Here is a 24,388-nt window from a genome sequence, read left to right as displayed (position 1 = left end):
AGGGATGCGGGCCAGCCAGCCCGCGGTGTTTTCCCCTGCGTCTCTGCAACCATCAAGTCAGGGGCATCGTTCGGATCGAAAAGGAACGTGGAACAGAATCTTCTTGGAAAGCTGGCTTGGTGAGCCACCGTTGCAACGTCGGCGAACGCTAATGTTGAAACCAGGCTAGTGTAGTAAGCCGCCTCTTGCAAGAGGCCGTTTCTCCCGTCGCTACCGCACGCGGCTCCTGTCGGCGGAATTCCTCAAGCCGGTCTGGCTTGCGATCGATCCCGCCGTAAGATTTCTCCACACGGCCCTCTGATGAAAATGGATGCGACCGTAATTATAGCACATATCTGCAAGCACTCACTATATACGACGCGTTCATGAAGCTCATTCGCACGCTTTCCCATCGCGCTCGGGCGGCGGCGCAGCCTCTTGGTCAGTTCGTCACACGCAGCGATGCTTGCGCACACGGGAGTCGAGAGTGAGAAACAGCGGAAAGAAGCCGTCGGCGAGGTGTGCCACAGGTCTGTGCGGCTGCAGGCTGGTCCTTGACTACACAGTATTGTCCTGCCAGCCATGTCACGAATACGAACGGCGAATGGGCAGCTGCGAAAACGCCAACTGGGTGAATCACTTCTTTGCCGCATCCAACCCTGAAGATTTAGACTGCCTGAAACTCTTCTCTCAGGAGAACGGATGACGCCGCAGTATCCTCGCGTCGACTGGATGCTTCCTTGTATCAGCCACACGCCGCGTCGGTCTGCGGTTGGATGAATAGGCACGCCTCCTCGTAGAGAGTATAGTACGCAGTATACCCAGAACAGTCATCGCCGACTTCGCAAGCCACGGCCTAACTGAGACTAGACCCGGGTTGGCGGGCACAAACTAACACTACATGGGGAATCGCACAAGACGCTTTTACATGGTATCAACATGAATCCTCCAATACGAGTCGCCAGAAGAAAGGCACACGACTCTTGTTGATGGCTCAACTTCCTCTAGGCCCGTATGGGCATCTCCTGAACAACGGCATGCCCAACGAGGCAGCAGCTCTTTTCATAGCCAGCTCTGTTCTCGGCATCTAGCGATAGATCGGCCTCCAGACAACGGGATAGTCACCCCAAGTAACAAGTCTACGGAGCAAGGCCAGGGCCTGGTTTCACTTGGGCAATGTGATCGTTGCGTGTGCTGTGGGCGGGTTGCCCTCCCAGAATCCCGTGACGTTGCCTCGCCGCCCTCCCAAATGACCAACAAGACCGCTTCGGAAGGCGTCTACACCATGTCCAATAATTGCATCGCTGCAGGTCCCGAGTACCAGGTCAGGACAGCGCGGCAGTTACCAGGACAAAGGTCGTTTATTCATTAATAATGGCAGCTGAATCGATACTACGTTGAATCCAGCTTCCAGGTTTTTCTCGTCTCTACGGAGCTTGAAGTATGTCCCGGGGGCATAATTCGCTGGACCGTGTCGGGATGTTCCGGCCGCCCGCCTCATCCGCTGCCTCAGCTATGTCGCAGCGGGCGACATGACATCGGCGGTGGCAAGCCAAACGTGCCGCAAACATCAGATATGACCGCACCGTTTGAAAAATGGGTAGTTGGTGTGTCTTCGATGGTATTGTGGGAGGCACTCATTCTAACGCTCTTCACGTCTTCGCTTTTCTATGCTGGCGCTATGTTCGTGTCTTCTCATGTTCATGGTCATTCCAGAGCTCATCTGCCAAACCTTAACCGTCATGCCCCTGCCCCTTTTTCTTCGCCTTGAGTAAACAAAAACAACCTTTGAACGCACAATCCCAGCCAAGCAAGTGAATCAATAACTCAAACCCAAAAAGAAAACAGTTTACCAAATGTAACGATCCTCTCCCTCCCTCTTCTGAATCTTGTTGAGCAGCCAGTACTGCAGGTTGGCGGTGATGGCCATGGCCAGAGAAATGGAGCACAGCACAATGATGACGGTCCAGCCCGTGTGGTACAGCGGTGCGTCGCGTGCCTGGAAGATCTGGCCGCCGATGATACCCGCGATGTTGGCGCTCATGACGAAGATGGCCATGGTGATGGACCGCTCGCCGGCGGAGCGCGCGTTAAGGGCCAGCCAGGAGCCGTTGACGGCGTCTGGAGCAGGTTAGCTTCCCTGACCAGGCAGTGGATCCAAGGCTGAAAGGGGGCTACTCACGCCACGGAGCCTGGAAGGCGATGGTCGCGATGAGGAGACCGAAGCGCAGGTTCGGGTTTTGAGAGTCGATGACGAGGCGGGAGCCGAGCTGCGTGGAATGATAGTCAGCAGGCCTGCTCCTGGCTCCGGAGGATGCTCCAATCAAGCTGCGGGCAATTAGCAGCTACGCACCGTGAAACCCCAGAAGCAAAAGACTCCAAGCAGGACCATAGGACCGCGGCGGCCGGTCTTGTCGGCCGCGTAGCCCCAGACGAGGTTCAAGATGAACAAGATCCACGAGCCGATCGAAAGCATGGCGTTGGACTTGAGCCGGTCGTAGCCGAACGACACGACGAGCGACGGCGCGTACGAGCCCATGGTGTGGGCGGGAGCCAGGCCCAGGATGGCCATCAGGAAATGAGGGAGAATGCGCCAGTTGGTGAACTAGTATGGCCTCGTCAGCATGCTACCTCCCTGGTGGGACGGCAATGGAAACGGGCAAGCCTACCGTATCCTTCACCTCGCCCCAGCTGACGTTGCGACGGGGCTGGAACTTGGTTGGGTCGTCGCGGAGCACGCGCTGCTGCAGGATTTGCGATTCGCGCTCGGTAAAGTACCGGATGCCGAGGAAAGAGACGGGGTTGGCGGGCGACTTGGGGAAGAGGGCAATGAAGACGAAGCCCACGAGCACGGTGAAGGCGCCTTCGATCAAGAACAGCCACTGCCAGCCTGCCAGGCCGCCGATGCCCCTCATGTGAAGGCTGGAATCGAAACGTCAGAACGCGGTCCCTTCCACCCCTCACTACTCTCTCGCCGTTGCGGCGAAGCTCTGGCGAAACCGGGAGCACTCACATGCCGTAGGCGATGAGGCCAGAGCAAGCAGTAGCCAAGTAGTTGCCAATGAAGTAGATGGCGAAGCGCTTGCTGGTCTCCTCGCGCTTGTACCAGCGGGTCATGGTGAAGAGACCGGCGGGAATGAAGCCGGACTCGCAGAGGCCGAGCAGCAGGCGGGTTGCCAGATACGGCCAGAGACCCTTCTGGAACGCTTGGAAGGTTGCCACAAAGCCCCTGCGAAGAACGAGGGCGTCAGCAGGCTCCTGGACATCAAGCTTACGCCGCGGGACGGGACCCAATGCTCACCATGCTAGGATCTGGCAGCCGATCCAAATGGTGGGACCGAGGCGATACAGGATGATGTTGCTTGGGATCTCGAGGATGACGATGCCGGCAGACAAGAGCTGCTGGCCAATGTTGAACTGGAACTGGGTGATGCCCACATCCCGCATGAAATAGTCCGTCAAGGCATTGCCGCTGATGAGCCGGTTAGAACTTGCTAAAAGTCAACCAAGAAGGCGAAAAGGGGGAGCTCACATATTGCCCCGGTCAAGCTGCAAGGCGAAGAAAGCCAGGATCAAGATCGGCATGACCAGAAAGTCAACTCTGTCCCGGGATGTTATGGTCAGCTTTCATTCTTGGCTTGGGGTTCTTCAAGAATAGACACACCTCCTCTTGAGGGCCTTCTCCTCCTCCTCGGTCCATGTAATTTCCGAGCCTTCATCTTCGCTGATGCTCTTCGTGCTGGACTGGCTCTCCGTCGCCGGGATCTGCTTCTCGTTCGCCAGGAAGGCGGCCTTCTTTTCATCCGCCATGGCTGGAGCTTTTGGGGATGAGGAGTTGGTTGGGAGGATGTGCGACTGGTGATAGGAACCCAGACATCTTGACATTACGGAGCACCGCCCATATATACAGACACATCTCATGTCACCTCGCTCCCCCCGCCTCCCCTCTCCCCCGGTTCCCGCTGCACCCCACAGCCTACAGACTTTTCCTGGATTACCTGAGAGTTCCATCTCCCCCGCGGTTCGGCTCTGCTCGCGATAGGCAGACCCAAACCCTTGGGAACCCACATGGGGATCACATCATGACAGCTAGGGAGCAGCGAGCTAGCCCCTGAAGAGGTTGCGCCAGGACTCAATCGGGACGAAAGAGCCGGTCAAGGCCAATGACAACATCCCAAACCCCGTCGCTTGCAACGTTTTCTACCCACAAAACTACCCGCGTCGTGGCCCGACGGCGGCAGACAGCGTGGATGGCGACACTTAACTCCGAGGGCCCGGACCGGGGGGGCCAGGGTGACCGCTAGTGGATTGGTGTCATCAGCGTGGGCCGGCACGCCATCGCACCCGAACCCCCGGGAACCAGAGCCGCGGCGGCATCTTTTAAGGTCCATGGGCCAACCACGAGGCGGGGGCACAATTTCGTGCAATTCCCTCCAGGATTGCGACATGGAAATGGGCTTTTGAGGTTGGTTGTTTTGGGCCGCCAGGTTCGCCGGGGGAGAGGGGGAGGGGGGGAGGGTCGTCGTTCTTGACGCACCCCGGATTCTGAGCTCGTTCGTGACGTTCGTCAACACAAATCCCGACACACCAACGACGATGCGGTGTTTCTGTTGTTGTTGTTGTTGTTGTTGTTGTTGTTGCAAGCGAAACCGAGCCCGCGCTCGTGGCCAGCCTTATCGCGTGGGCCACGCGTACCAATCGTCGCGATCCATTTCTGTCGCCGCTCTGCCCCGTGATGCAGATGCAGGATATGCCTGAGAGGTTTGCTGGACGGTGGGGACGAGGTTTCATCCTCCAGGCGGGACTCCATACCTGACCCCATCGTGTCATATGGATCTCCGATGAGCTCATCTGACTAGCTTGTAGATTTCAGCGACGTACTGCAAAAAACACTGCGTTCACGACAACTCCGCTTTTTCTGCCGGTTGAAGTCGGCATCCCAAGGACTCGAAAATATCTTTCTCGACTGTTAGCAAAGCAACCAGCGACCGTTGAAGCGCTACGGCTCAACAAAGCCTAAGTTCCTTCCCACGGTGATGCTGTGGTTCACGCTCATGATTGCGCGATCCAACAGGCTCCACTGCAGCTAGGGCACCCAGGATAATTATACGTTTGAAAACGCCTCTCCTGTCGGTGAGCAGTCCATGTAGTAGTAGATAGCTATCGCAGACGGCAAGAGACGTGGTTAGTTGAACAAAGCCAACCTGTGCAACAAACGCTGTCTAGACAGTTACCTAGCTACTCGAGGTGTGAAGTCAAGAGTTTGATTGAATATCATGATCTAGATTCCCTTTTGGGAATGTTTATTGTCTGCTTCAGAGAAGATCCCATGTCTCGGATCGCGGCTAGCATGTGGATGGATGGATGGATGGATGGATGGATGTGCAGCAGTGTTGATGAAGGTGCCCCTTTCTCACATTCTCCGCCCGACCAAGAACAGTGTTGATATTTTCTCTCGCTTTCAGCATGTCACTAGGATGAGACAACAGGGACCGACTCCGAGCACCATGCCACCGCGATAACACAAGTTCCCATCGCAGACCTGAGACTTCGGGCTGCCTTGTGCCTCCAGGACGATCGCAACACATCCACAACCTATGACGTGCCAGCGCGATGCGAACTCTCGGTACGGTACCCGAAGCCACGATGCTGACCCAGCCCGGTGGGAGGTCCCGAGGATCTGGTAACTTGACGCTCGGCTCTACGAAGTTGTGCCGTCATGCTGCTCGGCGAGCACGTCACGCGGCGAAGGCCGTTCGCCAGCCACATTCAGAATCGCTACATCACGCACGACAGCCAACTGGATACGGCCATGTCCGCTCGAAGATGGCTGAGCAGAAGCGCTTCCTCCCCCATCCGGCGTCCTACCGGAATTTCTTGCTCGCCTCGGCAAAGCTCATCCCCTTGGCAATCTCCACGGCCATCTTGGAATCCGCCTCGACCTGCTTCTCCATGAGCGGCAGCGCCTTCTCGGCCAGCGCGCGCGGCAGCACGACGACCCCGTTGACATCCCCGAGAACGTAATCGCCTGGCGCGATCTCTACGCTGCACAGGCCCCGGATCGGCTCGTTGTTGACAGCCACGACCTTGAGCACCGGGCCGGGAGGCGCGGTGCCGACGTCGCGGGCGAAGACCTGAAGAGATGGGCATTCATCATTAGCATCGACGAGGCTCGGGAGAAGGGGAACGCGGCGAAAGGCCGTACCGGATACCCCAGCTCCCTCTGCTCTTGCAAGTCGCGGAAGCGGCCGTCAATCACCGATCCCACGGCGCCGCTGGCCTTGGCTCGCGTGGACATGAGGCCGCCGTAGAGGGCGTTTGAGGGTGTGCGGTCGGTGGAGGTGACGAAGACGACGGAACCGGCGGGGACGGCGTCGATCTATCGTCGCGTCAGTTGGCTCATCCCTGGCTTTGGTTCCTTTCCTCTTCACCCCTTTACCCCTGAGAAGAGATGGATAAATGGGAGAGCGGGAAAGTAAGGTAATGAAGGTGATGCTGACGTAATGGCTCGGCCACTTGGACCTGGGGTCGTCGTGGGGCGCATACACAACCGTGTAGGCCGGGCCGACGATCTTGGTATCACCGTCCTGGCGCTGGGGGGACCACATGGTGATGCCGGGGAGGAAGCCGCCGTCCGGGACGCCGAGCTTGACGAGAGCGTCGGCGACGTCGCAGCTGGGAGGGGAGGTGTCAGCAACCTAATGCTCTCTCTCGGCCGTCCGGCTCCATGCGTGACCGCTAGCTTGCCTTGTGTACTGCCGGAGGGCCTCGACAATCGGGTCCTCCGATGCGGAGGTTGCTGCGGCCATGGTGATGGGTCTCGTTTTGACGTTGACGGGAGATGAGATGGTGACAGAGAGCACGATGGATGGACGGGCTCAGAGGTGGCAATGCGGTTGTGTGAAGCGTCGCCAGCGATGATGGCAAAACACAGGGGCCGGTACGCCGGTCCTTGCTTCTGTCGCGGATACCTGACTGCGCCGGTTGGCCAGGAGCTATCGCGGTATGGAATGTTGCTGCTGGTCGAAGGGGACGTGAAACCGAGACATGTGAATTGAAAGCGGGGCGGCTCACGGACCGGCCCGGCCACGCCCGGCTTCCGGTGGGTCCCGTCTCGGACACCCGGCAATGTCGGGCCGGGCATTGCCGGCGCCAGCATCCCGTCATGGCTTCGGCGATGCGAGCTCGGATCGGCCTGTCGATGCAGACTCGGCGATTGGACAACAAGAGAACGAAAGGCTGCAAGGTGGGGGCATGGCCAACTCTGCTAGACATGGAGGCTGTGTTGTGTGGCGGAGGCTAGGGCGGAGAAGGAGGAGCGACAAGCATGTGCCCTGGGCTCTGAAGCGCTTAATTATGTCAGGGAGTTCGGATGGTGACGTACTCTATACATGATCTTTTGAAGACGGGAGAATTGGTAGAGTGGGTGAGCCTTTATTTTTCGGTTTTTTTTTTTTTATCATTATCATTATCATTATTATTATCATTCTTGACCCTTCTTCCGTCCTTCGTTTCTCATGCTCTTGACGTTCTGATTCAAGCAATTCCTTGCGCTTGGAGCCAAGCGTCCTCGTACAGGCCGTCAGAAAACGGACCCAGCCACGCGGGATGTGGCTGTTGAATCTCTCACACCCACCTGATCCCCGATGTCAGCCAAAACCGGGGGGTTGGATCGGGGAATGCTTTCTCCGAAGGCTTTGACCTCGAATCGAAGATCAATCGGAAAGAGTCTTAATTTTTCCGCGGTTTCTTGAGGAAGTTTATGCGCATTCATTCTTTTGTCCTCAGGGGCACCCGTTTGGTGCGACAATGAAGACACAAATCGAAGGGGGATGTTGTCCTGCTGCCATACGCAGTCAAAGCATAACCTGATTTTGCGCGGGGGGAGGTAACGTAGCGACGTTGTGGTGGCTGTGACATTCGCGGCAGCGCACTGCTCATTTCCGGGTTGACCACCCATGGTCCCACTTGGGCTGCTTTGCTTCGCGATCCAATGCATTCGTATTGTAGCAGCACCTGCCTGCCGATGTTGCGCTTGGTGCTGGGTTTTGGACTGGGTAAGGTCAGGTAGCCTCGGATACCTAGGTACTGTGTAGGTACCTTGAGAAGACATCTCAGCTGAGGTACTGAGGTAGGTACCTACCGATAAGTAGGTACATGCGAAAGAAACGTCAGCAGTTCTCCTTGACATCCTACCCAAGCATCCGTGGGGACTACCTACCTAGGTGCTGAAGCGCAAATGGAATCTTTAACCGGAGTGGAACTCTTTCTCGATAGTTATTAACAACGGCTTTTTTGTCAATGCGGCCGAGGGTTGGGGGCCCCAGGACATACGAGGACTGGACTGGACGCTGTGACACTGTGGGGACGGCAGCCTTAGCTGCCCTGAAGAGGCGGCCCGGCTTGGCAAGTCAGCAGTGCCTCAACGTCGCAGCTTCCCAGTCGCGCGCTTTGAAGGCGGAGCGAAGGGGAGGAGGCTGACTGGCGCCTGCCTTCCCGTCCACATCCCAAAGCCGTAAGTCGGATTTTGTCGTCGTTTGGCAATGTCTCGAAACATTTCCCACCTTTTGACGACTTGACCCTCACGGCGACGTCTCTCCCATCGAGCGTGCCGTTCGATTTGTCGTGTCAATCGACAATCCGTTTGCGAAACGAGATCCGAAACGAGGAAAAAAAAAACCCGCTTCACCACCACACAACAAAGACATCCGGTGTCTCCTACCGCTGCCCGGCCCGACGGAAACGCTGCTCCTTCGTCCCCTTGCGGGACAGCACGCCATGCCGACGAGGCCCTGTGCTTCGTAGCGTGTGACCCCTTCCCGCCAATCGATCGGCCATCACCAGCGCTGCTGCTTGTCGCTTTCGTTTGAGTCCGTCGCAACCGCAATGCCTTCGCTTTCCCTCGGGCGGCCGCGCCCTATGGCTGGGCCCCGGCCACCGCTTGACCGAGCGCTTCACACGGCCGTCTCCATAGCACAACGCCGGGATGTAAGCGCCAAGAACACAGGAAAAATGGTTCAAGTATGTCCCATGGCTCTTGGGGTGTTGTGAGGGGCAGGGGGACCGTCGTGATGGAACCTACAGCTGACAAGCCGCCTAGATTGTTATTTTCGCTCTGGCTGCCGTGGGCATCAGCTTCTTCTTGGGCCTGGTGCTACGCCAGTACTACCGCCGGTCCAAAGGGCATGCCTATCAGCCCGCTCACAACGAAGAAACGTCCACGAGGCGCCAGATGAGCCACGACGATCGGAGCAATGCCACGCTGGGCGGCTCGCGCCCCGAATCACACCCGTCCAACGATGATGCCTCGACCGTCCCGGGTATCGACCGCAGCACTTCGGTGCGCAGCGTGATGACGCTGCCCGCATACCGGCCCAAGGCCGCCGAGAACGAGGTGGTGCTGGGCCGCGAGGGAGAGCGTGACGGCATCGACGTGGTGGTCGAGATGCCCACCGCCGAGGAGGAGGAGGCGTTACGCGATGAGGAAATGGAGGCGCTCTACCAGATCCGCGCCGCACGGCGCCGGCAGCTGGCGGAGCGAGAGGAGCGGCGGCGGGCCCGGCGCGAGGCCCGTGAGGCCCAGGACGTGGTGGCCTTGCGCGAGCTGCGTGAGCGTGCCCGCCAGAGCACGGCCCGCCACGAGGAGGAGCTCTACGCGCTGCAGACCGAGCACGAGCGCATCCGCGAGACCCGCCAGGTCCGCGCCGTCAGCAGCGTCTCGTACGCCGACGTCGGCATAGCCCGCGCCGACGGCACCCGCGTACGTGCCAACAGCGCAGAGAGCACGGAGCGCGTCGCCCTTCTCTCGGATACCGCCAGCATCGGCGCCGTGTCCGCCTCGAGCCTGTTTGTGCGCCGCAACCGCAGCGCCAGCGGCGCCACCCTCTCCCCGATCGACACGGCCCGCTCGCTGCACGACCGTCCCGATTCGCCCGGCCTGTCCATGGCCAGCGCGGCCAGCACCCCGTACGTCGTCGGCGGGCGGGTCCGATCCCGGTCGCGCGCGAGCTCGGCCGGCACAGCGCCAGGCGCCGGTTCCCCGCCCGAAATCATCGACGCCGAGGATGGCGACATTGGAGAGACCAGCCTGGTCACGCTGAACATGCCGCCGCCGCCGAGCTACGACGAGGTCAGCCTGAGCGACGCGACGCCAGGACCCTCGCGGCGCAACTCGGACGTTTCCGTGGCGGCGTCGGCGGCGGCAACAAGAAGCCACGCCGGCAGCCGTGCGCAGAGCCCCTACCCCGACCCCCCGCCGGGCTATCCCGGGCCGGCCGAGGAGCGCAACCGGCGGTTGTCGGCGCGCATGGAAGACCTGGCGGCCCAGGCGCAAGCGCCAGCAGACGCACCGTCGCGCGGCCGCAGCCGCAGTCGCGGAGAGGACGGCGTACCGCGGCTGCCGAGCTTGCGGCTGCGCGAGGTGCCTCAGATCGTCATCGAGCCAGTGACGAGTGCGAGGCCCACGTAGCAGCAGGGCCTGGTGTGGAAAGGGGGAGCTGGTGGCGGGTGGGATACGGTTCCACGAGATAGTGACGCACGATTAATGAAGTGGCCTTGGACCCAAAGACGGTATATGCGAGGAGGGCTTGCGGGAGGGCGGGCGGCCTGTTGAGATACCCTTCCGAGGCTGGAAGGAATCCTGGGTGTACATCAATACACGTTTGCGTTGGTTTGGTTTGACCGGTGTTGCGGAGTACTCATCTGGATTGCATGGGAGGTGGGCGTGCGGCGCTGGGGTTGGATATATCTGGGTCGGAGGGTGTGCTGCAGTAATCTCTCCTTGGACACGGTCACCCCTCTACGTTTTCGTTCTCTGGGTTTGGAATGTTTGCCACGTACGAGCTCAATAAAAGCAGCCTGCCTTCTCCTTGGACATCCACTGGATGCCAATGCATGGCCCGGGGAGATTGGACGCAGCATTCAACGGATTCGACTCGAGCCGGACATGATGGCATGGATCCACGGCTTTTGGAATGCAGGACGGACTGTTTTTCTATACTATGCGCCCTGCCACGGATGGGTCCAGAGGTCCGGCAGGGAGGCATGGTGGGTGATTCCCACCCACGACATAGGCACGCAGCGGCCCCCAACCTGGCCAATTCACTCAGGTACCTACCGAGTATTCCCTGATCTGCCCGGCCTGTATAGTAGGTACCTACACAGCCCTCCCATCCCGGGCGCTCCGCTGATCTTTTGGTGATCTTCATTTCCGTAATGGCTCGGGGCGTGCGTACCTAGATTGTGGATCCGGACACCTTGGACAGGGAGATGATGCCCATGGGACGTCCCGCTCAAGCGGAATGGCCAACACCCGATCGGCCGGGTGCCTTTTTGACTTGGGGAATCAAGATGAAGGGAATGGATATCACATCACCTTGCTTGCTTGTCCGCAGTAGCTGACCTGGGACGCATCGAAGGCTCACCCCACCACCTCCCGTGTCATGGAGGGAAGCGTCTCTTCTCTTTACCAATCTCCGTCTCGGCCGCCGCCCCCTGCTTAAGTCGGGGGCGGCCCGCCCACTCCTCGCCCGGGAGCCCGGGAGCCCGGGAGCCCGGGAGCCTGGGACCTGGGGCCTGGGAAGGGGGGGGGGGGGGGGTGGGAGCGGGGCACGTCCCATCCGTCAGGCTCAGCCTCGCCGGCCAAACCCGGGTCCGGGACGATTGGATGCTTCGGCAAATGGATCGCCGACATGTCATTGGGATCCCAGCGGCACGTACCGTGGTAGTGCATGGTCTTTTGCGGATTGGGCGTCCCGTTCCCGATGTCCGCCGCTCGTATGGCGTCCTCCTCGTGACTCCGAAGCTGAGAAGACGGTGAGCAGGAGGGAGCCGCCGCAACCAACCAGCTCCGGAGCCCGCCGGCGAATAAGAAGGGGAGGGGGGTGTCTGCGGCAGATATATTGCATCAAACGTCGGGATTTCGATGCAACGGCGAGCAGCGGACCGAAGCCGAAGCCTACACGTGTGTATGCGTGTGCGTGCGTGTGTGTGTGTGTGTGTGCGTGCGTGTGGAGGGTCGGTGGGATCCGCGTTCTGAAGCTGCACCCATGGGAATGGCGAAGCTGCACAATAAAGCGGTATGTAGTTTCTTCATCCCATCCTTTGTTTGGTTTCGTCTCGTCCCATCTTTGGCGGCTCGCTTTTCTCGTGATCACCAATTCCATCATGTACAAGCACAACCCCGAGAATCGAAGCCTCGGGACAAAAAGGAATCAGTAATCGAAGCAAAAATGTCATCCACCCTTCGTCATCCTCCGCCCCGTCGTCCTCTCTCCGCAACACACACAAGTTTTTCCCTCCAAGCGAACGCCCCGATGCCGGGGTGGCGGGTCCTCCCATTCTTTCGCCAACAGGGCGACGACGGAGCCGAGCGGAGCTAACCCGGTTACGGTATGGCGAGCCCCGTCCAAAGCCTCGGGAGCCGCGGTGGGAGCCGGTGAGGAGGTGGGGTCCGCCGCCCGGGGGAGGGAGGCGAGGGGCGGAACCTGCACCTCGGGAGCATTACAAACCAGAGAGGCACCCTACATACTGCGTAGGTAACTTGACATTGTGGCCCGCCATGTGGATGGTGGATGGGGGCCCGGCCTGAATGCTACGACGATGGCGTGTCGTGGCTAAGAAAAAGGGGGGGGGGGGGGGGGGTATGCAAGGCGGAATAAAAAGACGGTCCCTTCCTGTTCTCCTCTTGCAAGCGTGGTGCGTAGTGGTCTATGTAAGTCTATGTAAGGCATCAATTGTCGCCCGTCCATCGTCGGTCAGTCGTCGGGTTGTCGAGCTGTCGAGTTGAACCGAGTTGAGACGTAATAGAAGAATTCCCAACCAACCGCCACCGAAGGCTTGTCCGTCGGCGTATCGGCTCCACCAGAGACGACCCCTGCCTTCGGTAATACCTGGCCTTCTAAAGCGGCGTATATAACAACGAAGGCCCGGCCACGACGAAGAATAGACGGAACAACCCACCTCGTCAAAGCTTGTCCCCAAGCCGCCGCTGTCGCCGCCAACGCTGCCGACGCCGCCCGCCGCCATGGAGAAGGACCACGACCCCGAGAAGGCCTCCACGTCCGACGGCTCCGAATCGGACCGACTCGAAACCGACACCACGGGCAGCGGGACCGCGTCGCCGACCCCTGGCCCCGTCCCGGCCCGAGCCGACCCCGGCTCCGACCCCGGCTCCGGCCCCGGTCCCGGCCCCGGCCCCGGTCCCGAACCCGAACCCGAACCCGCAACCCACAGCAACGTCCCCGACGGCGGCCTCTTGGCCTGGCTCCAGGTGTTTTGCTCGGCCATCATCCTCGTCGCCACCTGGGGCGTGGTCAACACGTTTGGCGTTTTCCAGGCCTACTACGAGTCGTCGCTGCTGTCGGACCACGGCGCCTCCGCCATCTCGTGGATCGGGTCGGTGCAGGCCGCGCTCCTCTTCCTCGTGGGCGTGGTGGCCGGCCCGCTGTACGACGCGGGCTTCTTCCGGCACCTGCTCGCGGCGGGCCTGTTCCTGCTCGTGCTGGGCCAGTTCGTGACGTCGGTGTGCCGGGCGTACTGGCAGGTCATGCTCGCGCAGGGGGTCGCCATGGGGGTGGGCATGGGCCTGCTGTTCCTGCCCTCGGCGGCGATCCTGAGCCAGTACTTTTCCAAGCGCCGCGCGCTGGCGCTGGGCCTGTCGAGCATGGGGTCGCCCGTCGCGGGCACCGTGTTCCCCATCCTCTTCAGCCGCGTCGAGGCGCGGGCCGGGTTCGGCTGGGCGACGCGCACGCTGGCCTTCATCCTGCTGGGCCTGTCGGCGATCCCGCTGGCCTTTATGCGGACGCGGGTGCCGCCGCCGGCCCGGCGGCGGGCGTCGCTCGACGCGACGGCGCTGCGCGACGCGCCGTACGTGCTCTTCGTGGCGGCCTGCTTCTTTTCGTTCCTGACGCTGTACGTGAGCTTCTTTTACGTGTCGCTGCACGCCACGTCCAACGGCCTCGCCGACGCGGCCTTCGCGCCGTACCTGGTGACGCTGCTCAACGCCGGGTCCGTCGTGGGGCGCGTCGTGCCCAACGCGCTGGCCGACCGCTACGGCTCGCTCAACCTCATCGTCGCGTGCACGCTGGGCAGCGCGGCGCTGGCGCTGGGCTGGCTCGGCGTCCGCAGCCTGGCCGGGGCCGTCGCCTTCGCCGTGCTGTACGGCGCCCTCTCGGGCGGCGTCGTCAGCCTCACGCCCAGCGTCATCTTTACGCTGTCGCCCGACCTGAGCCGCGTCGGCGCCCGCACGGGCATGTGCTTCATCGCCGCCGGCGTCGCCATCCTCATCGGCACCCCGATCGCCGGGGCCATCCTCGGCAGCCTCGAGGATCCCAACTGGACGGGCACCATCTTGTACACGGCCGCCGGCCTTCTCCTGGCCACGGTCCTGTACGCGACATCCAGGGTCTTGTTGTACAAGAAGACGGGGAGTTTCAAGGGCTAAGGGAATATTTTTTTTTCTTCTGTTACCGTTTGGATCGGGGCGTATGTTGAGGGTTCGTCATCACCGGCCGTCGTTTTGGTGGTTCTTTTTTTTTTTCGTTTCCTTTTTTATGGCATGTATTCTCTCTCTCTCTCTCTCTCTCTCCCTCTCTCTCTTCCTTTCTCACTCGCTCGCTCTCTACGTCTGTCTTGTTCCAAAGCTTGGCTATGTTGAAGGACAGGAGGGCATCAGGACAAAAAAAAAAAGGAGAAACGGGATAGATACCGAAGGGGACCTCATGTCCCAGGTACCCCTAATGTGTATAAGTATTACTGTAGATAATAAGAAGAAGCCTGTAGAGGCGGTGAAACATTTGAAACATGGCCCGCAGCTCCGCAGCTCCGCAGCACCCCGCCGCCTATGGTACACCCATACTTTGTCCATACTTTCACGACAGTATCCGATCGGACCCCGACGGCAAGCTTCCAGGTTCCATGGTGCCGTACCGTACCGTGCTTACTAGATACCGTGTTATCCGTGGGCTGTTGTCGTTCGGACGGACCCGCCGCCGGAGAAGCGAGCCGGTCCCGGCGCCGTTCCTGAGCGCTAGGGGGTCGTTGCGTTTGACGGATGTCTTGGTGATGATGATGATGATGATGATGATGCTAACAAGTATGCTGCCCGTCGTCCGGAGATCGTCAAGCTTGCCCGAGCCGCATCCTGGCTTCCCAGTCCCGAAGCAATTGGCGGCGACGGGTCACGTTTCGGATGTACGTACGTACGTACGAGTACATACAAGGGATCTTCTCAACACGACGCATCCGGCTCGCTGTGCATGCAGAAGAAACGTTGAGGTTGAGGTCCTGTCGTTCCCGGATGCCGCGGGCCTTCGCCGGCATCCACTCTACCTGCTTCAGGTACCTACCTACCTTACTATCCACCTACCTACCTTACTATCCACCTACCTACCTACCTATCGACCTACCTAGTAGGTACCTAGGACGGACCTGTTGGGTGTTTGCTCCTTCGGGCCGTTGGATCACGGCGATGCCGCGAAACAACGGCAGAATGGATATCACGGAAGGGCGGGAGGGGAATGGAGGAGATTATTCAGCCAGCCAAAAGCAGCCACGAAATCATGACAAACCGTTGGCTAAACATGACGAGGCCATGGGGTGGCGGTTTCGCCGGGAGCGGCGTTTGTCGCAATCCGCCCAAGTTGAGGTGGCCCAGGTTGGCAGAGGGTGTACGAATACTGCGTACATAAGCCCTGAGTCAGCACCTTGAGCCCCGGGAGAAAGCGGGCCCGTGGGGTCCGTGGGGCCCGTGGGGTCGAGCACAGAGCCTGCGGCATCAGGTTCTTCACAGTGCCTACATACTTTTAGAGGTACGTACGACCGCTGCGCTTAGGATGCAAGTAGGTAACTGGCAGTTGACTGGTAGGTTGGACGGGTAGGGCGGGCAGGTGGGGCACCGGGGATCGGTCCAGTGCCACCTACGGAGGAACTAGGTACCCTGTCCACAGCACGTACCGTGGTACGTACTTGTACTTTGTACATGGCAGCAGCGGGTGGAGGGGCAGGTCTGGGTAGGCCCGGGCAGGCGGGGGCCATGGGAAATTCTCCCGAGCCTCCACCGTCCAACCTGGAAGAGGGGCTGCATTCTTGCAATTCTTGCATCGTTGCAATTTTGCATTCTTGCATTGGGACAGATCTCTCGCCATGAATCAGGTCAACATGGAAAAGGAAGCCCCACGACGCCTCGATTGCCTCGATGCGCTCAATGCCTCGATGCGCTCAGCGCACCGGGTTCTGCCATTTCTTTTTTTTCCAGGCCACGTACCACCCTCACTGTACGTTCCAATCCGCAACCGCAGCGGATGTCGGGTTCCCAAAGCCTGAGCGACCCAAGCATGTAACTACTGCGTAGGTACAAGTACAAGTACTTGGCCTGCGGGGAATGGGTGGGAACCCGGGAGCTGGAGGAGCCCGGCATCGTCCAGATCGGATCCATCCGAACTCTGGGATGGTCTCGTCCAAGAGGGACAAGGTAGCATCGGCGGCTCCACGTATGTACATTCTACTGCGTACAGAGGAGTGCCATGCCCTTGCTGAACAGAGAGTGCCCTACACGGGAGCTGCAGCATGCCGCACGAGCTAAAGAAAGAGGCCTTCGCTACAATTAGCACACGTAGTACGACACCAGGCTCGCAAAGAGGAAAAAAGTAACGGCGAGGGTCGTCAAAGGTGTGGAAAGGCACGGGCGGTAGCTGTGACGTTAGTGCGTGGTTGGGCCCGTCCCCTCCCCCCTCCTTCCCTCCCTTGGCGTTGCTGCTGCCTTGTTGGAGCTCTGACCTCGAGAAATGCATATCTCGTCTCGAAAGGCGGTACTGATTCGGATTTGACGTGGATTACCCCATCATGACGAATGCGGCAGTCGGTTATGTCGACCGGTGGGACGCCGCGAGCCCTGCGACGGGGGGGCCAGCTCATCATCCGATAGCTGGATCCTAGACATGCCAACAACGCTCGACGTCTTCTTCCTGGCTCCTGCTCCTGCTCCCCCTCCTCCCTCCCCCTTCTTCCGGCTCGTATTAAAAGCCCATTGACTTCCCTCCCCCTCCCGTGCTTGCTCCGGCTGCTCTCCACCGGTTCTCTTCCTACTCCAGCTTGCATTCCCCGTCCTTGATCGCCACCTACTGTCGAGTCGGCCAATACCCTGGACGCTCTCGTTCTCGTCTTTTGCTGTCGTCCTTGATACCCACATAAAAGATCCAAAAAAGCCAAACGCTCGCCATGGCTCCCAAGATCGCCATTGTCTACGTACGTCGTGTGGTCCAGAAGGAAGCCCGTCAAAGAGAGGAGGGGGCTGGCTAACGCGTCGTTGTCGTCCGCCACTGCAGTACTCCATGTACGGCCACATTCGGCAGCTCGCCGAGGCCGAGAAGGCCGGCATTGAGAAGGCCGGCGGCACTGCCGATCTCTACCAGTACGATTGCCACCCAAGAAGACAAAGAGGACAAGACGTCCAAACGATAGCCCGCTAACAACCACCAGAGTCCCCGAGACCCTCTCGGACGAGGTGCTTGCCAAGATGCACGCGCCCGCCAAGCCGACCGACGTGCCCGTGCTCGAAGACCCCTCGGTGCTCGAGCAGTACGACGGCTTCCTGCTGGGCATCCCGACCCGCTACGGCAACTTCCCCGCGCAGTGGAAGGCCTTCTGGGACAAGACGGGCAAGCAGTGGAGCACGGGCGGCTTCTGGGGCAAGTACGCCGGCCTCTTCATCTCGACGGCCAGCCAGGGCGGCGGCCAGGAGTCGACGGCGCTGGCCGCCATGAGCACCCTCGCCCACCACGGCATCATCTTCGTGCCCCTCGGCTACGCCAAGGCGTTTGGGCCTCTGACGGACCTCAGCGCCGCCCGCGGCGGCAGCGCCTGGGGCGCCGGCACCTTCGCCGGCGCCGACGGCAGCCGCCAGCCCAGCGACGCCGAGAAGGAGATTGCCACCATCCAGGGCGAGTGGTTCTACAAAACGGTGGCCAAGTCCGTGGGTGCGTGAGCCATGATTCCTACCACCACCACCACCACCACCATCACCCGGCCGCCAGCGGGCGCGGCGCGATGCAGAGGCGGTTGCTAATGCGGGGCGGTTCGACAAAGGCGTCTCGAGCTCGGTCGTGGAGGAAGAGGAGGCGACGGCGCAAGTCCAGAGGAAGGAGGAGCAACCAAAGGCAAAACAAACGGTGCCGCTCGAGACGGGAAACGGAAATGGGAGCGGCCATGGACATGGACATGGATATGGACATGGAAATGGAAATGGAAATGGTCAGGAGGAAACAAGGGCCAAGAAATCCAAGGAGCCGAAAGAGGGTCCATGCGGGCTGCCAGCCAAGTGCTCAATAGTATGATGATGATAAATGTCATGATGAATGAATCCCCAGCAGTGACGCCGTGAATGTGGATGTGGGGGGTGGGGGGGCGGGGACGAGGATGAATGGAAGCCATGGTAAATTGCATCCCGGAAAAAAAAAAAAAAAAGAGTAGGGAAAAAAAAATCCAACTACCTTACACAAACACCTAGTTTCACCACTCTTTCAATCTCACAGAACTACCCGAAGTATCCTGGACATGGATGGGAGATGGCTTACACAAGCTTACACAGTGTCTCCATGAGTCCCAGTCCCGTCCATGGAGGGGGACGCCAGACTCGAAAGGGTTAGGGTTCGAACAGGCTTTTCACCCCCGGCCCCTCCTCCATGAAACTTTCACTGTTTGCATCCTCTGTCTCTCTCTCTCTCTCTCACAGACACACATCAAACTCTCAACACCCTTTCTTACAAATAAAGCCGCCGTTATCCACAATCCCTACACATCGCCTTTCCAAACGGTTAGCCATTTGTGTCCAGTCACACAAAGTTATTCGGCCATCTTGAGTACTATGCTCCTCCGCCACGCATCCGTCCAAGGCGATCCGGATATCTTTGTCGCCATGAGTTCACACCGCCACCACCACCCTGCCGCTGGCAGGCCCCAGGGCCACGCGGCAGACGAAGCCTTTCCGGTCACCACCGAAAGCATCAATAACAACAACAACGACGACAACAGCAACGGCAACAGCCTCGACGACGTCTGGGCCACCGACGACGACCACGCCAATCTTCCTTACCATCACCACCACCACCACCACCACCTCCTCCAGCAGCAGCCCTCTCACCCTCCCCCCCTCGGCCGCCGCCAGGAACCCTCCGACCTGCCCCGCCTCGCCCAGGCCCACCGCACGGCGGGCTACCGCGACGGCATCGCCCTCGCCAAGTCGCGCTTCGCCCAGCCGGGCTTCGACGAGGGCTACCCGCTGGGCGCGGCGCTGGGCGCCCGCGCCGGCGAGCTGCTGGGCGTGCTCGAAGGGCTGGCCGCCGCCGTCGGGCTCGTGAGCCTGCACTCCTCCTTCCCGCCTTCGCCGCCGTCGTCCTCGGCCGGGGCCGCCGCCGGGGCCGGGGCCGAGCTGTCGTCGTCTTCGTCCCTGTTTCAAGGAGGAGCCGATGCCTACGGCAGCAGCAGCGGCAACAGCAGTAGCGGCGGCGGCGGCGACGGCGAGGCGAGGCGGATGGAGCACCTGCTGGCCGAGGCGAGGCGGGAGCTGGGACCGCAGGCCGTGTTCGCCCAGGACTACTTTTCCGGCGAGGACGGGACGTGGAGGTACCGCGTCGCCGGGGAGGAGGGCCGGGGGGACGACGAGGACGAGGTGGTGTTTGCCGACGTGGCCGAGGCGCACCCGCTGCTGCGCAAGTGGCGGGAGATTGTGCGCGGGGAGGCGGCGAGGTACGGGGTGGACCTCGAGATCTTTGGGAGGGAAGACGGGGGTGGTTGGGGGCGCGGCGCGCACCCGCTGCTCCCCCACGGGGACGAGGAGGACGAGGGCGAGGGGGAGGAGGACGGGAGGAGGCAGCGGAGGGAGAGGAAGGAGAGCGGCAGGCCGGTCGCGAGGAGGGGCGGGCGGGAGGCGTTTGCTTGGTGAGGAGCTTGGGAGGGTGGGGAACGGAAGGCTTCCGATGCACGCTGGCGTCGCTGGGAAGCCTGGCGGTTCGTCGCGCTGAGGGAGGGGAGGATGATGATGATGATGATGATGCCCCGGTGCCAAAGGCGGCAAGGAACGGACGGGCCAGGGTTTTCTTTTTTGTTTTGGTTAACATAGGGTCCATAGACATGTAGATAAAGGTGGCTGGTGGGTTGCATTTCAAACGGCGTTCATCCGGGGACAAAGCTGGGAAGAGATAGAGAGAGAGAGAGAAAAAAAAAGGATCTTGTGATATCACGGCTCATCGACTCTTGACGCCATTCAAACAACCACCCTGCCCCTCCCTCCATGGTGCGTGCGCTGAAAGCCCCCTTCCAGCCGGCATCATCGTCCGATACCAGCCACCCCCCTCTCGGAAACCACAAACATCCCTCGGTCCATCAGCCAAACTTCTTCTCGGCCTTCTTCAGCAACCCTTGGAGCCCCTTCTCCAGCTTCCCTGCCTTCTCCTCGAGCTTCCCCTTCTTTTCCTCCTTGGGCTTGTACTGCGACTCGGGGATGTAAAACTGCTGATGCACGGCATACTCGGGGCCCGGCGCCGGCGCGGCGGGTCCCGTCGCGGCCGTCGGCACGTACTGACCCGGCTGCGGCGGCGGCGTCGGCTGGCCGGGGAACGTCCCGACGCCGTACGGGCTCGCCAGGCCGGGGCTCGCCAGCGGCGAGGCGTACCCGGGGGAGATGGGCATGGTGGCGGCGCGGGCGATGCCCGGGTGGACGGGAGGCGGCGGGCTCGCGGCGGCGACCTGGCCGCCGAGCGAGCCGAACCCCTGGGGAGCGAAGCCGGGCGACGCGACGCTCTGGGTAGGCGGGCCGGAGAAGGTGGGCGCGCCGGGCGGGGGCTGGAGGTTCGGCGGGGGCAGGACCGGGCTGAGCGGGCCGGCGACGCTGCCGCCCAAGGCGCTGGGGGGCAGGCCCGGAGAGAACGGGGTGGCGGCGTCGTAGGCGAGGGTTTGGTGGAGCGGGTTGGCGGCGCCGTCCTCGGGCGGCGGCGTCTTCTCGCGCGGGCGGACCTCCTCGGGGGCCGGCGGGGCGGCGGGGTTGTAGGCGGCGATGGGGGCGAACTGCTGCTGCTGCTGCTGCTGCTGCTGCTGAGGAGGAGGAGGAGGCCCCGGCGGAGGAGGGGGCGGCGCCAAGGAGGCACCGTCGGCGGACTCGGAGATGGCGGCCTGCTCGAGCTTCTGGACGACGGAGCTCACTTCGTCGGCCGGCTGCCGCGGCGGAGGGGCGGGCTCGTCGAGGATCTCGCACTGGTGGGGAGGGAGCACGCGGCGGATGGCGTTGACAAAGTTGACGGCGTCCTGCGGGGTCCAGAAGTAGATGTCGAGAGAGTGAAGCTTGTAGTGGTACTTGTTTTGGTTGTGCGGGTCGTAGGTCGGGAGGTGCCACTCGTCGGTGCCCTCGACCTCGCCAACGGTGAGCGTCACCAGGCACGTGTGCTTGTACGAGTAGCGGAGGTGGACCTTGTCGAGGTCTGCAAGAAAGAGAGGGGGAGAGAGAGAGCCGTCAGGTCAGCTTGCCGGGACCGGACAGGACAGGCCGGAGGGGGTCAGGAAAAGAAAGAGTGCGTACAGCCGTCAAAGGCATCTTGGTCCTCGGTTCCCGGGTGGTTGGCAATCTCAAGACGCGCCCGGCCCTGGTTGGCATCCTCAAACAGGTAGACGTACGACTCCTTGTCGAAACGGTGGTGCGGCGGCTTGTCCGTTGGCGGTCCGTAAAAGTAGTGGACATCGCCGTATCTTGGATCCTCCGCCGTCAGACTCGATTCGGGCGCTTTGCAAGCCGAGGGAGAGGGGGAGGGAGAGGGAGAGAGGGAAGAGGTCAGAAGCACTTACAGGATGGCAATGTTTTCCTCGCCCGGCCTGGCGGCCATGTTTGCGATCCGAGCCCGAGCCCGAGCCCGTAAGGCTCGAGGGTGAAGATGTGAATGAGGAAAGGGAGGTGAGGGGATGGATGGTGCGCCCCTCTTGAAACGGTGACGGCGGGAGAGAAGAGGAAAAGACGGACAGACACACACACAGACAGACAGACACAGGCACACACACACACACACACACACACACACAAGACCAGTGGATGCGAGAAGGATGCCGGCTTCCTTACAAGCACGTATGCACCGTGTGTCCGCGTGTATGCAGATGGAGGTAGGAGGAGGGCATGCACGCACGTGTGACGAGAGACGGGAACAGGACCTAGATAGAGTACGTACGAGGGCGCTTGTTTATTTGTATCACACCCCGCCAATGATCAACAAAAATCAGCGTCACCCAAAAAGCACGCCCCGGGCGTGCTGCCGGCCCTGCGTCGCCAGGAGGGCCGCTCGGCCGCGGGGAGGCCTGGGTGGGTTGGGGGTTGGGGGGTGACGATGGCTCGGCGCTTAAGCCGGCATGAGATAGCCAATCGAGCATGTTTCAAGGTGCCATTGGAGCTTGGTCGGCGGCGGGGTCGCGTCACCCGACGGACGGGACCGACAAGGAGAGAGACAGAGAGAGAGAGCTTTGAGACGATCAACGAGGAACCCCGCCACCGACCTGAGCGGGACAAAGAAAAGACAGGGGGAGTCCGCTCGGTCGCTTCGTGGGGCTGCTTAGGTAACTACCTAGTGTAGGTACACGGCGCCTAGAGAGCACGGGCCACCTGAAGTGCGTATGCTGCGTACAGTACATACACAGTAACTACACAGTACATACGGTGTACGCAGTATGCAGACAAAGAAGACCCTTGCTCCACCCCAAAATTCGACGGACCGGCAACGGAACAAGCCGCAAAGGCCGCCCGGCCCACCTGAAATTTGTCCCGGCTTGGAGAAGACGAGGACCAGAACCACAGCGACGACGACGACGACCCACGACGACGACGACGACGACGACGACGACGACGACAACCACGGCAACCACCGACACACTCACAACGTCGCCCCGTCTCCAATCGTTGCCAGACAACCCACCCACGTCGGTCTCACTCCCTCCTTTTTTCAGCAGCCCTACGGTGCGATCGCTCAACTTCCCATCCCGAGCCAGCCCCGCGAGCGAACCCGTCTTGTTCCATTCCCTCTTTCGACCCTGCTGCGAACCGCCCAAAAGAAAAAAAAAAAAAGGCGATCCTTCTCCGCAAGGGAAACCCAGCAAACCACGTCCCGCACCCGAGGCCGTCGCCGCCGCCGCCTCGACTTCCTCAACCCCACCCTCCGACCGGCTCTGAACAGAAAACCACCGTCAAGATGGGCATCCACAGCGTCACCAACGCCGCCATCCACCTCCAAAACGCGGCCCGGGCCCGCCTCGGCCTCACCTCGATCCCCAACACCAAGTACAACCTGCGCCTCGCGCTCGCCATGCACCGCGCGGGCCTGCTCGCCTCCGTCACGCGCGGCGGGCCCAGGCCCCCGCCGCCCGAGGCCGTCCTGTCGGGCGACGACGGCGAGGAGGTGACGTCGGCCAACGTGGCCACCCGCCGCATCTGGGTCGGCCTCAAGTACTGGAACAACGAGCCCGTCATCAAGAACGTCAAGCCCATCTCCAAGCCGAGCCGCCTCGTGACGGCCTCGCTCGGCGACCTCCAAAAGGTGACGCGCGGGTTCAAGTCCGGCATGGTCCAGGGCCTGACCCTCGGCGAGTCGCTCTTTGTGAGCACCGACCGCGGCGTGCTCGAGGCGCGGGAGGCGGTGGAGAAGAAGGTCGGCGGCCTGGTGCTTTGCCGCGTGTCATGATGAAACCAACGACGAGACGATGGCGGGGGAGGGGGAGCGGGGAGGGGTAGAGATGGATGAAGGTTTCTCGGGATCCAAGTTTACGGGGGAAAATAAAAATCGGGTGTGTACGATACAAGGACACGCAGTTCGTTGGCTGTCTGGCCAGGGCTAGGTGTCGAGGCTGAGCGAGGGGGTAAGGAAGAGGGGGACGGACGGACGGACGGACGGTTTGCAATAACGTCATGGAGGGAAGAGGGAACCACACCCCTCCCCTCCCCCCCCTCCCACCTCATCTTCATGTAAGGCATCGATCGATCCATCCAGCGGCAACCATGAACTGGATAGATCGATGGAGGAGCACACCACGCATTGTAGACCATTTGTACCATCATCAGCATCATCATCACCATCACTACACATCACAGGCAACTAGTTGGAGTACCTAAAGAGAGAGGTAGCTTGTTTTCATCATGATCATGTCTAACAAACAAGAACAAACAAAACAAAAACACACACCAGCAAAGAAAAACCAGCCAAATCACATTCCTTCCAAAACTCTCAACGCCTAAACTGGTGCGCCTCACTGGTGGCTGGCGAATTCTACCTTACATGCTTCGTCACCAACTCCCTCCGTATGTCGCAAGACGATGAAAATAAAAATATAAAAAAAAAAGTCCTCCTTTTCCCCGCCAGGTATCATGAAACATGACAATACAAAGACA

General features: G+C 60.7%; 8 protein-coding genes across 8 annotated transcripts; 5 read left to right on the top strand and 3 right to left on the bottom strand.

Moving 5' to 3' along the window:
* Nucleotides 1-1,828: 1,828 nt before the first annotated feature.
* VTJ83DRAFT_704 (uncharacterized protein) lies at nt 1,829-3,789 on the bottom strand (the record flags this gene model as incomplete). Its single annotated transcript, XM_071013818.1, has 8 exons — nt 1,829-2,100; nt 2,162-2,249; nt 2,333-2,584; nt 2,649-2,901; nt 2,993-3,208; nt 3,281-3,451; nt 3,512-3,580; nt 3,644-3,789. The coding sequence occupies 8 exons, from the start codon at nt 3,787-3,789 to the stop codon at nt 1,829-1,831; spliced, it is 1,467 nt and encodes a 488-aa protein (XP_070870057.1).
* Nucleotides 3,790-5,843: 2,054 nt separating this feature from the next.
* VTJ83DRAFT_703 (uncharacterized protein) lies at nt 5,844-6,788 on the bottom strand (the record flags this gene model as incomplete). Its single annotated transcript, XM_071013807.1, has 4 exons — nt 5,844-6,113; nt 6,185-6,358; nt 6,480-6,654; nt 6,727-6,788. The coding sequence occupies 4 exons, from the start codon at nt 6,786-6,788 to the stop codon at nt 5,844-5,846; spliced, it is 681 nt and encodes a 226-aa protein (XP_070870056.1).
* A 2,077-nt stretch (nt 6,789-8,865) lies between these two features.
* Nucleotides 8,866-10,447, top strand: VTJ83DRAFT_702 (uncharacterized protein; the record flags this gene model as incomplete). The annotated part of the gene is made up of 2 exons (XM_071013796.1): nt 8,866-9,000; nt 9,080-10,447. 2 exons carry the CDS (start codon nt 8,866-8,868, stop codon nt 10,445-10,447), a joined length of 1,503 nt encoding a protein of 500 aa, XP_070870055.1.
* Nucleotides 10,448-13,003: 2,556 nt separating this feature from the next.
* VTJ83DRAFT_701 (uncharacterized protein) lies at nt 13,004-14,422 on the top strand (the record flags this gene model as incomplete). The annotated part of the gene is made up of 1 exon (XM_071013785.1): nt 13,004-14,422. The coding sequence occupies one exon, from the start codon at nt 13,004-13,006 to the stop codon at nt 14,420-14,422; it is 1,419 nt and encodes a 472-aa protein (XP_070870054.1).
* Nucleotides 14,423-17,196: 2,774 nt separating this feature from the next.
* On the top strand, nt 17,197-17,962 carry VTJ83DRAFT_700 (uncharacterized protein; the record flags this gene model as incomplete). The annotated part of the gene is made up of 3 exons (XM_071013774.1): nt 17,197-17,223; nt 17,304-17,389; nt 17,458-17,962. The coding sequence occupies 3 exons, from the start codon at nt 17,197-17,199 to the stop codon at nt 17,960-17,962; spliced, it is 618 nt and encodes a 205-aa protein (XP_070870053.1).
* Nucleotides 17,963-18,841: 879 nt separating this feature from the next.
* Nucleotides 18,842-19,918, top strand: VTJ83DRAFT_699 (uncharacterized protein; the record flags this gene model as incomplete). The annotated part of the gene is made up of 1 exon (XM_071013761.1): nt 18,842-19,918. One exon carries the CDS (start codon nt 18,842-18,844, stop codon nt 19,916-19,918), a length of 1,077 nt encoding a protein of 358 aa, XP_070870052.1.
* A 440-nt stretch (nt 19,919-20,358) lies between these two features.
* On the bottom strand, nt 20,359-21,848 carry VTJ83DRAFT_698 (uncharacterized protein; the record flags this gene model as incomplete). Its single annotated transcript, XM_071013750.1, has 3 exons — nt 20,359-21,449; nt 21,548-21,714; nt 21,811-21,848. 3 exons carry the CDS (start codon nt 21,846-21,848, stop codon nt 20,359-20,361), a joined length of 1,296 nt encoding a protein of 431 aa, XP_070870051.1.
* Nucleotides 21,849-23,195: 1,347 nt separating this feature from the next.
* Nucleotides 23,196-23,684, top strand: VTJ83DRAFT_697 (mitochondrial 37S ribosomal protein uS8m; the record flags this gene model as incomplete). The annotated part of the gene is made up of 1 exon (XM_071013739.1): nt 23,196-23,684. The coding sequence occupies one exon, from the start codon at nt 23,196-23,198 to the stop codon at nt 23,682-23,684; it is 489 nt and encodes a 162-aa protein (XP_070870050.1).
* Between the last annotated feature and the right edge of the window lie 704 nt (nt 23,685-24,388).

Source organism: Remersonia thermophila, chromosome 1 (genome assembly GCF_042764415.1).
Source record: "Remersonia thermophila strain ATCC 22073 chromosome 1, whole genome shotgun sequence".
NCBI classification, from domain to species: domain Eukaryota; kingdom Fungi; phylum Ascomycota; class Sordariomycetes; order Sordariales; family Chaetomiaceae; genus Remersonia; species Remersonia thermophila.
Note: the sequence above shows the minus strand (reverse complement) of the source record. Positions and strands in the feature narration are given on the sequence as shown.